Raw genomic sequence first — 15,217 nt, 5'->3', positions numbered from 1 at the left:
GGGTGTTTTGAAATGGTTTGGGCACATGGAGAGAATGAGTGAGGAAAGATTGACCAAGAGGATATATGTGTCGGAGGTGGAGGGAACGAGGAGAAGTGTGAGACCAAATTGGAGGTGGAAAGATGGAGTGAAAAAGATTTTGAGTGGTCGGCGCCTGAACATGCATGAGGGTGAAAGGCGGGCAAGGAATAGAGTGAATTGGATCGATATAGTATACCGGGGTTGACGTGCTGTCAGTGGATTAAGTCATGGTTCCATCCGCTGCCAGATCTACTCCCAGGTATCTAAAACACTTTACTTCCTCCAGTTTTTCTCCATTCAAACTTACCTCCCTATTGACTTGACCCTCAACACTACTGTACCTAATAACCTTGCTCTTATTCACATTTACTCTTAACTTTTTTCTTTCACACACTTTACCAAACTCAGTCACCAGCTTCTGCAGTTTCCCACATGAATCAGCCACCAGCGCTGTATCATCAGCGAACAACAACTGACTCACTTCCCAAGCTCTCTCATCCACAACAGACTTCATACTTGCCCCTCTTTCCAAAACCCTTGCATTCACCTCCCTAACAACCCCATCCATAAACAAATTAAACAATCATGGAGACATCACACACCCCTGCCGCAACCCTATATTCACTGAGAACCAATCGCTTTCCTCTCTTCCTACACGTACACATGCCTTACATCCTCGATAAAAACTTTTCACTGCTTCTAACAACTTGCCTCCCACACCATATATTCTTAATACCTTCCACAGAGCATCTATATCAACTCTATCATATGCCTTCTCCAGATCCATAAATTGCTACATACAAATCCATTTGCTTTTCTAAGTATTTCTCACATACATTCTTCAAAGCAAACACCTGATCCACACATCCCCTACCACTTCTGAAACCACACTGCTCTTCCCCAATCTGATGCTCTGTCCATGCCTTCACCCTCTCAATCAATACCCTCCCATATAATTTACCAGGAATACTCAACAAACTTGTACCTCTGAAATTTGAGCACTCACTCTTAGCCCCTTTGCCTTTGTACAATGGCACTATGCACGCATTCCGCCAATCCTCAGGCACCTCACCATGAGTCATACATACATTAAATAACCTTACCAACCAGTCAACAATACAGTCATCCCCTTTTTTAATAAATTCTACTGCAATACTATCCAAACCTGATGCCTTGCCGGCTTTCATCTTCCGCAAAGCTTTTACTACCTCTTCTCTGTTTACCAAATCATTTTCCCTAACCCTCTCACTTTGCACACCACCTCGACCAAAACACCCTATATCTGCCACTCTATCATCAAACACATTCAACAAACCTTCAAAATACTCACTCCATCTCTTTCTCACATCACCACTACTTGTTATCACCTCCCCATTTGCGCCCTTCACTGAAGTTCCTATTTGCTCCCTTGTCTTACGCACTTTATTTACCTCCTTCCAGAACATCTTTTTATTCTCCCTAAAATCTAATGATACTCTCTCACCCCAACTCTCATTTGCCCTCTTTTCACCTCTTGCACCTTTCTCTTGACCTCCTGTTTTTTTCTTTTATGCATCTTCCACTCAATTGCATTTTTTCACTGCAAAAATCATCCAAATGCCTCTCTCTTCTCTTTCACTAATAATCTTACTTCTTCATCCCACCACTCACTACCCTTTCTAATCAACCCACCTCCCACTCTTCTCATGCCACAAGCATCATTTGCTCAATCCATCACTGCTTCCCTAAATACATTCCATTCCTCCCCCCCACTCCCCTTACTTCCATTGTTCTCACCTTTTTCCATTCTGTACTCTGTCTCTCCTGGTACTTCCTCACACAAGTCTCCTTCCCAAGCTCACTTACTCTCACCACCCTCTTCACCACAACATTCACTCTTCTTTTCTCAAAACCAATAAAAATCTTCAACTTAGCCTCCACAAGATAATGATCAGACATCCCTCCAGTTGCACCTCTCAGCACATTAACATCCAAAAGTCTCTCTTTCGCACGCCTGTCAATTAACACGTAATCCAATAACGCTCTCTGGCCATCTCTCCTACTTACATACGTATACTTATGTATATCTCGCTTTTTAAACCAGGTATTCCCAATCACCAGTCCTTTTTCAGCACATAAATCTACAAGCTCTTCACCATTTCCATTTACAACACTGAACACTCCATGTATACCAATTATTCCCTCAACTGCCACATTACTCACCTTTGCATTCAAGTCACCCATCACTATAACCCGGTCTCGTGCATCAAAACCACTAACACACTCATTCAGCTGCTCCCAAAACACTTGCCTCTCATGATCTTTCTTCTCATGCCCAGGTGCATATGCACCAATAAACACACATCTCTCTCCATCAACTTTCAGTTTTACCCATATTAATCGAGAATTTACTTTCTTACATTCTATCACATACTCCCACAACTCCTGTTTCAGGAGTACTGCTACTCCTTCCCTTGCTCTTGTCCTCTCACTAACCCCTGACTTTACTCCGAAGACATTCCCAAACCACTCTTCCCCTTTACCCTTGAGCTTCGTTTCACTCAGAGCCAAAACATCCAGGTTCTGTCTTTGCCAGACTGAAGTTGATGGAAAACGTGTGAAACAGTGATTCATTCCCTGAAAATCTCGCCACTCTTATTAATGGTCCTCAAAGCACTGCAGCAGCCAGTCCGTCCAGGAATGCTCGGGACATCATCATCTTAAGCGTCGCGTCATGAGAAGAACCATCATAATGGAGTTGCACGGACTGTGATCTTCGCTTTGGTTACAAGAATGTTCTTCCGCCCACCAGTGATACAACTACGTTTGTGAATCAAGAACCATTGCAACACAAACCTCGCCAGGTGGTAGAGTGTCCCGCAGTGTATCGAGACAGACTTCCCCAGAACTTCTTAAAGGGGAAGTAAATGTTTATAGTTGTGTTACTGGAGTGATAGTTTTCATACATGGTGCTTTGACCAAAAAATACTGAAATTGGAAAAAAATGTTGCTTAGACATTGAAGCTTATTCTTTTTTTTTCAAAGTGATAGAGATGGAAAGCAAAAAGGTGTTTTTCATGAATGTACTGGAAAAGTTGAGGTCCAGATAAATTTTTGGTCTGTCAAGGATTTATTATGGCGGATGACCAACTACCTACCCTCATGTATCCAAGATATGGTTGTACTTTGTGTAATGAAGAAAATTGAGAAACATCATAAGCCAATATTCCTGTTTCCTGATAAGAGAAGTAGACCAGGCAGTATGATACAGTGGTTAGATTGATGAAAACTACTATTGACGTTTGTGTAAATAAATTATACATTTCCCTTTTCCATAGCCAGAGGTTGAACCATTATGTGACATTCATTTTTTTCATTTCATTTCAAGCTAGAAGTTTCAGTTTTCTGAATCATTTCTTACATTTTTCATATGTATACATATGTATATGTGTGTGTGTGTGTGTGTGTATGTGTGCGTGTGTGTGTGTATATGTATATATATATATGCATATATATGTATATTATCCCTGGGGATAGGGGTGAAAGAATACTTCCCACGCATTCCTCGCGTGTCGTAGAAGGCGACTGGAGGGGACGGGAGCGGGGGGCCAGAAATCCTCCCCTCCTTGTACTTTTTAACTTTCTAAAATGGGAAACAGAAGAAGGAGTCACGCGGGGAGTGCTCATCCTCCTCGAAGGCTCAGACTGGGTTGTCTAAATGTGTGTGGATGTAACCAAGATGTGAAAAAAGGAGAGATAGGTAGTATATATAAATATATATGTGTATATATATATATATATATATATATATATATATATATATATATATATATATATATATATATATATATATATATATATATATATATATATATATATATATATATATATATATATATATATACATATGTATATATATATATATATATATATATATATATATATATATATATATATATATATATATTTATATATATATATATATATATATATATATATATATATATATATTTATATATATATATATATATATATATATATAATTCAATGTAATCAAGAAACATAGTCACCTTCTTTCTTAAGAAATTCAACTGCACAAACATCCGCTACAGCCACCTTGTCACTTAACATCTTACGCAAGGCTTTCATCACTTCACCACCTCTTCTTTCTTCACCATACCACTTGCCAGGGTTCTCTCAAATGGCATACCTTCCCGATACAAACATCCTAAATCTGCCACTCTATCTTCAAACACATTCAACAGTGCTTCACCTCACTCTTCCTACTCTTCACTTCACCGCTGCCTGTTACCACATCCTCATTTGTCTCGTTCTCTGATGTTCCCATTCCTTCTCTCATTTTTCAACCTTTATCTTCCATCTGATACATATTATTAACCCTAAAGTTTCTTGATACTCGGTCATCCTAACTCTTTAACGCCCTCTGTTCCTACTCCCATCTCAAATATTCTTTGTCATAAAAAATCTAAAATTTCATAATGTTGTTTGCATCAACCATATATTCATTCGTTTTCTACCATACCTCCAACACTCTTGAAATATAGATGTATTTCTTGGCATCAGTCTTAACACATTTCTTGCCAATATCATGGTATGGCTCGTGTTTACACTATCCTTACTGCTTTCGAAGACCTGATCACTGTCCACGTCATCGACCTGTTTTAAAGAACTTAAAGCTTTTGATTAGGTCACCGCTTATTCTTCTTTCTTCCGAGGAGAGGAAATTTAAAACATCTAATGTCTGCTTGCAATTCAGCTCTCTTTATTTTGGTAGCATCTTTATCGTTCTCTCTGGCTCTTCTATCTTAGTTCTTTGTGTTTGTTTAGGTGCGGTGATCAAACATTAGGAGCGCGTTCTATCTTTAGCCTCATGTACGTATGTTAAGAACAGCTTGTTACGTATTTCCTTATTCATATAAATGAAAACTATCTTGATATATCTCAGCAACCAGTTTGTCTTCTTAGCTATTATCCTAACATGGAACACTGGCAGCAGGTTAGGGACAGTGTCAACTGCTAAGTCCTCTCACACAGAATCCTGAAGCTTATTTCCCTCTAGATAATAATCAGATTGAGTCCTTTTAGTTTATCCCACCCTCATTACTTTATATTTGCTTGGTGTTGGATTTTATCAGCCATATATCAGACCAACTGTGGAGTCTGTTTAGGCCCCCTTGTAAATTGATGCAATCCTCCTCTCTTTCTTCTTCCGTCATGACCTTTACATTATTTTCAGACGTATTCAGGTTGGAGTCCATCCTTCAGGCAAGTCGTTTATCTAGAGCAAGAAGAGGAACGGTCCCAGAACAGAACCCTGTGGTTCTGCTTTGGTCACCTCAACTCATTTGAAGAATCCTCTAACACCTGTCCTTTGTTACCCTTCCGTTAAGATAATCTTCCAACTACTAAAGTTTCCTGCTGATCATCCTTCCATGCAATAGAATGTCAAATGCTTTCTGGCAGTTCAGATACAAACAATCAACCTACCCTTCCCTTTTGTACAAGGCAAAGCTCACATTCTCTCATAGAAACCTAAGAGGTGTGTTATAGATGACCATATTTCCCTAGAACTATACAATTTCTCACTTAGATCATTTTTCCTTCGCATGAAATCTATCATGTACTTATTAACTACCTTCTCCAGAATGCTACAGACCATACTTGTCAGCGACACAGGTCTGTATTTCGCTGATCTTCCCGATCTCTTATAGACGGGTATGACGTTTGCCCTTTGCCAATCCCTTAGTAATCTTCCGGCAATCCTCGAACAGTATTTCAAGAGGTTTATCCAGCGTATCAGAACATACTTTCAATATGTATGGTGCCTTGTATGAGTCAAGACCTTTCAGTATTCAGTTCGTGTGTGTGTGTGTGTGTGTGTGTGTGTGTTGCTATTTGTGATTAATTAAAATTTGTGTTTTGGCGAGATAGATGCTGCCCCATCTCTCAACCTTATATATATATGTATATATATATATATATATATATATATATATATATATATATATATATATATATATATATATATATATATATATATATATATATATATGTATATATATATATACATATATATATATATATATATATATATATATATATATATATATATATATATATATATATATATATATATATATATATATATATATATATATATATATATATATATATATATATGATAGAGTTGATAGAGATGCTCTGTGGAAGGTATTAAGAATATATGGTGTGGGAGGAAAGTTGTTAGAAGCAGTGAAAAGTTTTTATCGAGGATGTAAGGCATGTGTACGTGTAGGAAGAGAGGAAAATGATTGGTTCTCAGTGAATGTAGGTTTGCGGCAGGGGTGTGTGATGTCTCCAAGGTTGTTTAATTTGTTTATGGATGGGGTTGTTAGGGAGGTGAATGCAAGAGTTTTGGAAAGAGGGGCAAGTATGAAGTCTGTTGGGGATGAGAGAGCTTGGGAAGTGAGTCAGTTGTTGTTCGCTGATGATACAGCGCTGGTGGCTGATTCATGTGTGAAACTGCAGAAGCTGGTGACTGAGTTTGATAAAGTGTGTGAAAGAAGAAAGTTAAGAGTAAATGTGAATAAGAGCAAGGTTATTAGGTACAGTAGGGTTGAGGGTCAAGTCAACTGGGAGGTGAGTTTGAATGGAGAAAAACTGGAGGAAGTGAAGTGTTTTAGATATCTGGGAGTGGATCTGGCAGCGGATGGAACCATGGAAGCGGAAGTGGATCATAGGGTGGGGGAGGGGGCGAAAATTCTGGGAGCCTTGAAGAATGTGTGGAAGTCGAGAACATTATCTCGGAAAGCAAAAATGGGTATATTTGAAGGAACAGTGGTTCCAACAATGTTGTATGGTTGCGAGGCGTGGGCTATGGATACAGTTGTGCGCAGGAGGATGGATGTGCTGGAAATGAGATGTTTGAGAACAATGTGTGGTGTGAGGTGGTTTGATCGAGTAAGTAACGTAAGGGTAAGAGAGATGTGTGGAAATAAAAAGAGCGTGGTTGAGAGAGCAGAAGAGGGTGTTTCGAAATGGTTTGGTCACATGGAGAGAATGAGTGAGGAAAGATTGACCAAGAGGATATATGTGTCGGAGGTGGAGGGACCGAGGAGAAGAGGGAGACCAAATTTTAAGTGGAAAGATGGAGTGAAAAAGATTTTGTGTGATCGGGGCCTGAACATGCAGGAGGGTGAAAGGAGGGCATGGAATAGAGTGAATTGGAGCGATGTGGTATACCGGGGTTGACGTGCTGTCAGTGGATTGAATCAAGGCATGTGAAGCGTCTGGAGTAAACCATGGAAAGCTGTGTAGGTATGTATATTTGCGTGTGTGGACGTATGTATATACATGTGTATGGGGGTGGGTTGGGCCATTTCTTTCGTCTGTTTCCTTGCGCTACCTCGCAAACGCGGGAGACAGCGACAAAGCAAAAAAAAAAAAAAAATATATATATATATATATATATATATATATATATATATATATATATATATATATATATATATATATATCTATATATAAATATATATATATATTTATTTATATATATATATATATATATATATATATATATATATATATATATATATATATATATATATATATATATATATATATATATATATATATATATATATATATATATATATATATAATATATATATATATATATATATATATATATATATATATATATATATATATATATATATATATATATATATATATATATATATATATATATATATATATATACATACATATATATATATATATATATATATATATATATATATATATATATATATATATATATATATATGTATATATATATATATATATATATATATATATATATATATATATATATATATATATATATATATATATATATATATATATATATATATATATATATATATATATATATATATATATATATATATATATATAGGTAGTATGTTTGAAGAAAGGAACCTGGATGATTTGGCACTGAGTGAAACGAAGCTAAAGGGTAAAGGGGAAGAGTGGTTTGGGAATGTCGTGGGAGTAAAGTCAGGGGTTAGTGAGAGGACAAGAGCAAGGGAAGGAGTAGTACTACTCCTGAATCAGGAGTTGTGGGATTATGTGATAGAATGTAAGAAAGTAAATTCTAGATTGATATGGGTAAAACAGAAAGTTGATGGAGAGAGATGGGTGATAATTGGTGCATGAGAAGAAAGATCATGAGAGGCAAGTGTTTTCGGAGCAGCTCAATGAGTGTGTTAGTGGATTTGATGCACAAGACCGGGTTATAGTGATGGGTGATTTGAATGCAAAAGTGAGTAATGTGGCAGTTGAGGGAATAATTGGTATACATGGAGTGTTCAGTGTTATAAATGGAAATGGGGAAGAGCTTGTAGATTTATGTGCTGAAAAAGGACTGATGATTGGGAATACCTGGTTTAAAAAGCGAGATATACATAAGTATACGTATGTTAGTAGGAGAGATGGCAGGAGAGCGTTATTTTATTACGTGTTAATTGATAGACGCACGAAAGAGAGACTTATGGATATTAATGTGTTGAGAGGTGCAACTGGAGTGATGTCTGATCATTATCCTGTGGAAGCGAAGGTGAAGATTTGTGGGGGTTTTCAGAAAAGAAGAGAGAATGTTGGGGTGAAGCGAGTGGTGAGAGTAAGTGAGCTTCGGAAGGAGACTTGTGTGAGGAAGTACCAGGAGAGACTGAGTACAGAATGGAAAAAGGTGAGAACAAAGGAGGTAAGGGGAGTTGGGGAGGAATGGGATGTATTTAGGGAAGCAGTGATGGCTTGCGCAAAAGATGCTTGCGGCATGAGAAGCGTGGGAGGTGGGTTGCTTAGAAGAGGTAGTGAGTGGTGGGATGAAGAAGTAAGATTATTAGTGAAAGAGAAGAGAGAGGCATTTGAACGATTTTTGCTGGGAAAAAATGCAAATGAGTGGGAGAGGTATATAAGAAAGAGGCAGGGGGTCAAGTGAAAGGTGCAAGAGGTGAAAAAGAGGGCAAATGAGAGTTGGGGTGAGAGAGTATCATTAAATTTCAGGGAGAATAAAAATATGTTTTGGAAGGAGGTAAATAAAGTGCTTTAGACAAGGGAGCAAATGTGAACTTCAGTGAAGGGGGCTAATGGGGAGGTGATAACAAGTAGTGGTGATGTGAGAAGGAGATAGAGTGAGTATTTTGAAGGTTTGTTGAATGTGTTTGATGATAGAGTGTCTTGGTCGAGGTGGTGTGCAAAGTGAGAGGGTTAGGGAAAATGATTTTGTAAATAGAGAAGAGGTAGTAAAAACTTTACGGAAGATGAAAACCGGCAGAGCAGCAGGTTTGGATGGTATTGCAGTGGAATTTATTAAAAAAGGGTGTGACTGTATTGTTGACTGGTTGGTAAGGTTACTTAATGTATGTATGATTCATGGTGAGATGCCTGAGGATTAGCGGAATGCTTGCATAGAGTGAGTGCTCAAATTACAGAGGTATAAGTTTGTTGAGTATTCCTGGTAAATTATATGGGAGGGTATTGATTAAGAGGGTGAAGGCGTGTACAGAGCATCAGATTGGGGAAGAGCAGTGTGGTTTCAGAAGTGGCAGAGGATGTGGGAATCAGGTGTTTGCTTTGAAGAATGTATGTGAGAAATACTTAGAAAAACAAATGGATTTGTATATAGCATTTATGGATCTGGAGAAGGCATATGATAGAGTTGATAGAGATGCTCTGTCGAAGGTTTTAAGAGTATATGGTGTGGGAGGCAAGTTGTTAGAAGCAGTGAAAAGTTTTTATCGAGGATGTAAGGCATGTGTGCGTGTAGGAAGAGAGGAAAGTGATTAGTTCTCAGTGAATGTAGGTTTGCGGCAGTTGTGTGTGATGTCTCCATGGTTGTTTAGTTTGTTTATGGATTGGGTTGTTAGGGAGGTGAATGCAAGAGTTTTGGAAAGAGGGGCGAGTATGCAGTCTGTTGTGGATGAGAGAGCTTGGGAAGTGAGTCAGTTGTTGTTCGCTGATGATACAGCGCTGGTGGCTGATTCATGTAAGAAACTGCAGAAGCTGGTGACTGAGTGACTGACTCACTTCCCAAGCTCTCTCATCCCCAACAGACTTCATACTTGCCCCTCTTTCCAGGACTCTTGCATTTACCTCCCTAACAACCCCATCCATAAACAAATTAAACAACCATGGAGACATCACACACCCCTGCCGCAAACCTACATTCACTGAGAACCAATCACTTTCCTCTCTTCCTACACGTACACATGCCTTACATCCTCGATAAAAACTTTTCACTGCTTCTAACAACTTGCCTCCCACACCATATATTCTTAATACCTTCCACAGAGCATCTCTATCAACTCTATCATATGCCTTCGCCAGATCCATAAATGCTACATACAAATCCATTTGTTTTTCTAAGTATTTCTCACATACATTCTTCAAAGCAAACACCTGATTCCCACATCCTCTACCACTTCTGAAACCGCACTGCTCTTCCCCAATCTGATGCTCTGTACATGCCTTCACCCTCTCAATCAATACCCTCCCATATAATTTACCAGGAATACTCAACAAACTTATACCTCTGTAATTTGAGCACTCACTCTTATCCCCTTTGCCTTTGTACAATGGCACTATGCACGCATTCCGCCAATCCTCAGGCACCTCACCATGAGTCATACATACATTAAATAACCTTACCAACCAGTCAACAATACAGTCACCCCCTTTTTTAATAAATTCCACTGCAATACCATCCAAACCTGCTGCCTTGCCGGCTTTCATCTTCCGCAAAGCTTTTACTACCTCTTCTCTGTTTACCAAATCATTTTCCCTTACCCTCTCACTTTGCACACCACCTCGACCAAAACACCCTATATCTGCCACTCTGTCATCAGACACATTCAACAAACCTTCAAAATACTCATTCCATCTCCTTCTCACATCACCACTACTTGTTATCACCTCCCCATTTACGCCCTTCACTGAAGTTCCCATTTGCTCCCTTGTCTTACGCACCCTATTTACCTCCTTCCAGAACATCTTTTTATTCTCCCTAAAATTTACTGATAGTCTCTCACCCCAACTCTCATTTGCCCTTTTTTTCACCTCTTGCACCTTTCTCTTGACCTCCTGTCTCTTTCTTTTATACTTCTCCCACTCAATTGCACTTTTTCCCTGCAAAAATCGTCCAAATGCCTCTCTCTTCTCTTTCACTAATACTCTTACTTCTTCATCCCACCACTCACTACCCTTTCTAAACAGCCCACCTCCCACTCTTCTCATGCCACAAGCATCTTTTGCGCAATCCATCACTGATTCCCTAAATACATCCCATTCCTCCCCCACTCCCCTTACTTCCATTGTTCTCACCTTTTTCCATTCTGTACACAGTCTCTCCTGGTACTTCCCCACACAGGTCTCCTTCCCAAGCTCACTTACTCTCACCACCTTCTTCACCCCAACATTCACTCCTCTTTTCTGAAAACCCATACTAATCTTCACCTTAGCCTCCACAAGATAATGATCAGACATCCCTCCAGTTGCACCTCTCAGCACATTAACATCCAAAAGTCTCTCTTTCGCACGCCTGTCAATTAACACGTAATCCAATAACGCTCTCTGGCCATCTCTCCTATATATATTTTTTTTTTTTTTTTTTTTTTATACTTTGTCGCTGTCTCCCGCGTTTGCGAGGTAGCGCAAGGAAACAGACGAAAGAAATGGCCCAACCCCTCCCCCATACACATGTACATACACACGTCCACACACGCAAATATACATACCTACACACCTTTCCATGGTTTACCCCAGACGCTTCACATGCCCTGATTCACTCCACTGACAGCACGTCAACCCCTGTATACCACATCGCTCCAATTCACTCTATTCCTTGCCCTCCTTACACCCTCCTGCATGTTCAGGCCCCGATCACACAAAATCTTTTTCACTCCATCTTTCCACCTCCAATTTGGTCTCCCTCTTCTCCTCGTTCCCTCCACCTCCGACACATATATCCTCTTGGTCAATCTTTCCTCACTCATTCTCTCCATGTGACCAAACCATTTCAAAACACCCTCTTCTGCTCTCTCAACCACGCTCTTTTTATTTCCACACATCTCTCTTACCCTTACGTTACTTACTCGATCAAACCACCTCACACCACACATTGTCCTCAAACATCTCATTTCCAGCACATCCATCCTCCTGCGCACAACTCTATCCATAGCCCACGCCTCGCAACCATACAACATTGTTGGAACCACTATTCCTTCAAACATACCCATTTTTGCTTTCCGAGATACTGTTCTCGACTTCCACACATTTTTCAAGGCTCCCAAAATTTTCGCCCCCTCCCCCACCCTATGATCCACTTCCGCTTCCATGGTTCCATCCGCTGACAGATCCACTCCCAGATATCTAAAACACCTCACTTCCTCCAGTTTTTCTCCATTCAAACTCACCTCCCAATTGACTTGACCCTCAACCCTACTGTACCTAATAACCTTGCTCTTATTCACATTTACTCTTAACTTTCTTCTTCCACACACTTTACCAAACTCAGTCACCAGCTTCTGCAGTTTCTCACATGAATCAGCCACCAGCGCTGTATCATCAGCGAACAACAACTGACTCACTTCCCAAGCTCTCTCATCCCCAACAGACTTCATACTTGCCCCTCTTTCCAGGACTCTTGCATTTACCTCCCTAACAACCCCATCCATAAACAAATTAAACAACCATGGAGACATCACACACCCCTGCCGCAAACCTACATTCACTGAGAACCAATCACTTTCCTCTCTTCCTACACGTACACATGCCTTACATCCTCGATAAAAACTTTTCACTGCTTCTAACAACTTGCCTCCCACACCATATATTCTTAATACCTTCCACAGAGCATCTCTATCAACTCTATCATATGCCTTCTCCAGATCCATAAATGCTACATACAAATCCATTTGCTTTTCTAAGTATTTCTCACATACATTCTTCAAAGCAAACACCTGATCCACACATCCTCTACCACTTCTGAAACCGCACTGCTCTTCCCCAATCTGATGCTCTGTACATGCCTTCACCCTCTCAATCAATACCCTCCCATATAATTTACCAGGAATACTCAACAAACTTATACCTCTGTAATTTGAGCACTCACTCTTATCCCCTTTGCCTTTGTACAATGGCACTATGCACGCATTCCGCCAATCCTCAGGCACCTCACCATGAGTCATACATACATTAAATAACCTTACCAACCAGTCAACAATACAGTCACCCCCTTTTTTAATAAATTCCACTGCAATACCATCCGAACCTGCTGCCTTGCCGGCTTTCATCTTCCGCAAAGCTTTTACTACCTCTTCTCTGTTTACCAAATCATTTTCCCTAACCCTCTCACTTTGCACACCACCTCGACCAAAACACCCTATATCTGCCACTCTGTCATCAGACACATTCAACAAACCTTCAAAATACTCATTCCATCTCCTTCTCACATCACCACTACTTGTTATCACCTCCCCATTTACGCCCTTCACTGAAGTTCCCATTTGCTCCCTTGTCTTACGCACCCTATTTACCTCCTTCCAGAACATCTTTTTATTCTCCCTAAAATTTACTGATAGTCTCTCACCCCAACTCCCATTCCTCCCCCACTCCCCTTACTTCCATTGTTCTCACCTTTTTCCATTCTGTACACAGTCTCTCCTGGTACTTCCCCACACAGGTCTCCTTCCCAAGCTCACTTACTCTCACCACCTTCTTCACCCCAACATTCACTCCTCTTTTCTGAAAACCCATACTAATCTTCACCTTAGCCTCCACAAGATAATGATCAGACATCCCTCCAGTTGCACCTCTCAGCACATTAACATCCAAAAGTCTCTCTTTCGCACGCCTGTCAATTAACACGTAATCCAATAACGCTCTCTGGCCATCTCTCCTATATATATATATATATATATATATATATATATATATATATATATATATATATATATATATATATATATATATATATATATATATATATATATATATATATATATATATATATATATATCGTGTCTCTATTCCTATTTACACACACACACACACATACATACACAAACACACACACACACACACACACACACACACACACACACACACACACACACACAAAGGCTTCCCCAGGTACCCATCTATCAGCCCAAAGGGGAGGATGAGCACTTGGGTTGGGTGTGGGCTGACTGTTACGCCCAGGATTCAAGCCGATGCGGACCCGACCCCGGGAAGACCCGTGATGATAGATCGTCAGCAACGATAACTACGACACGCGCGCGCGCGTGTATGTGTGTGTGTGTGTGTGTGTGTGTGTGTCTGTGTGTGTGTGTTTGTGTGTGTGTGTGTGTGTGTGTGTGTGTGTGTGTGTGTGTGTGTGTGTGTGTGTGTGTGTGTGTAAATTCTGTTACTATGCACACATTATCTTTCTGTATAACTTAGCGTTATTCCCATTGGTGACTCAAGGAAAGTTTGTATACCATAAAGAGATAAAGACATATAACTCTGTCTATAATGATCGCGTTCCTTACCTGCCATGATAATGCCAAGCCTCATGATGATGGTTGGTGATGGTGAGGACAGACTCAGAGATGTTGTGCAGGAAGACGTATCCATGACACACGGTTGACTCTGACGGTGTCTTCACCAACTCTTCAGCCGGGTATGTCTCAACCTCCTTCCGGGTAGACATGTAAGGAGATCGTATGTTATCTTCTTGTCATGCCTGACATTTGTTTAGCGGGTGGAGGTATATGTATATTACCTTAACGAGATGTCTTAATTTTCTAGAAGTATGCAATGAAATCCCGTAAGTAATAACATAGGGAAATGGTTGAGAGATGAACGAGATCTAGGCAAATGAGATGGTCGGTTGATGTAACAAAAGGCTGTAGAATTCAAAGAACTCAAGTTAAAACAAAAAGAAACGATAGAAGCTGACAGATGTATTTTGATCTGGATGGCCAACTAGCTCTCGATCCAGGTGGCTAACTCTACATCCACTGGGTTCACCAGTTCTCAGAATTTTGACCTACATGACTAACTAACTCTTTGAAACACTGTTTAGATATTCGAAGTTGCACAAGGTGAATATGATGCATATCATATGCGGCGATAAAGATGAAAAAATCTAGTT

At 39.7% G+C, this 15,217-nt stretch overlaps 1 protein-coding gene across 1 annotated transcript in view; it reads right to left on the bottom strand.

The window, feature by feature from the left end:
- LOC139753523 (uncharacterized) overlaps positions 1–14,773 on the bottom strand; it is a 193,842-nt gene extending 179,069 nt beyond the window's left edge. The window contains exon 1 of the mRNA XM_071670169.1: positions 14,613–14,773. Coding sequence (XP_071526270.1) covers positions 14,613–14,773 — 161 coding nt within the window. The remainder of the gene's footprint in view (positions 1–14,612) is intronic.
- Between the last annotated feature and the right edge of the window lie 444 nt (positions 14,774–15,217).

This window comes from Panulirus ornatus, chromosome 14 (assembly GCF_036320965.1).
Source record: "Panulirus ornatus isolate Po-2019 chromosome 14, ASM3632096v1, whole genome shotgun sequence".
Taxonomy (NCBI): domain Eukaryota; kingdom Metazoa; phylum Arthropoda; class Malacostraca; order Decapoda; family Palinuridae; genus Panulirus; species Panulirus ornatus.
Note: the sequence above shows the minus strand (reverse complement) of the source record. Positions and strands in the feature narration are given on the sequence as shown.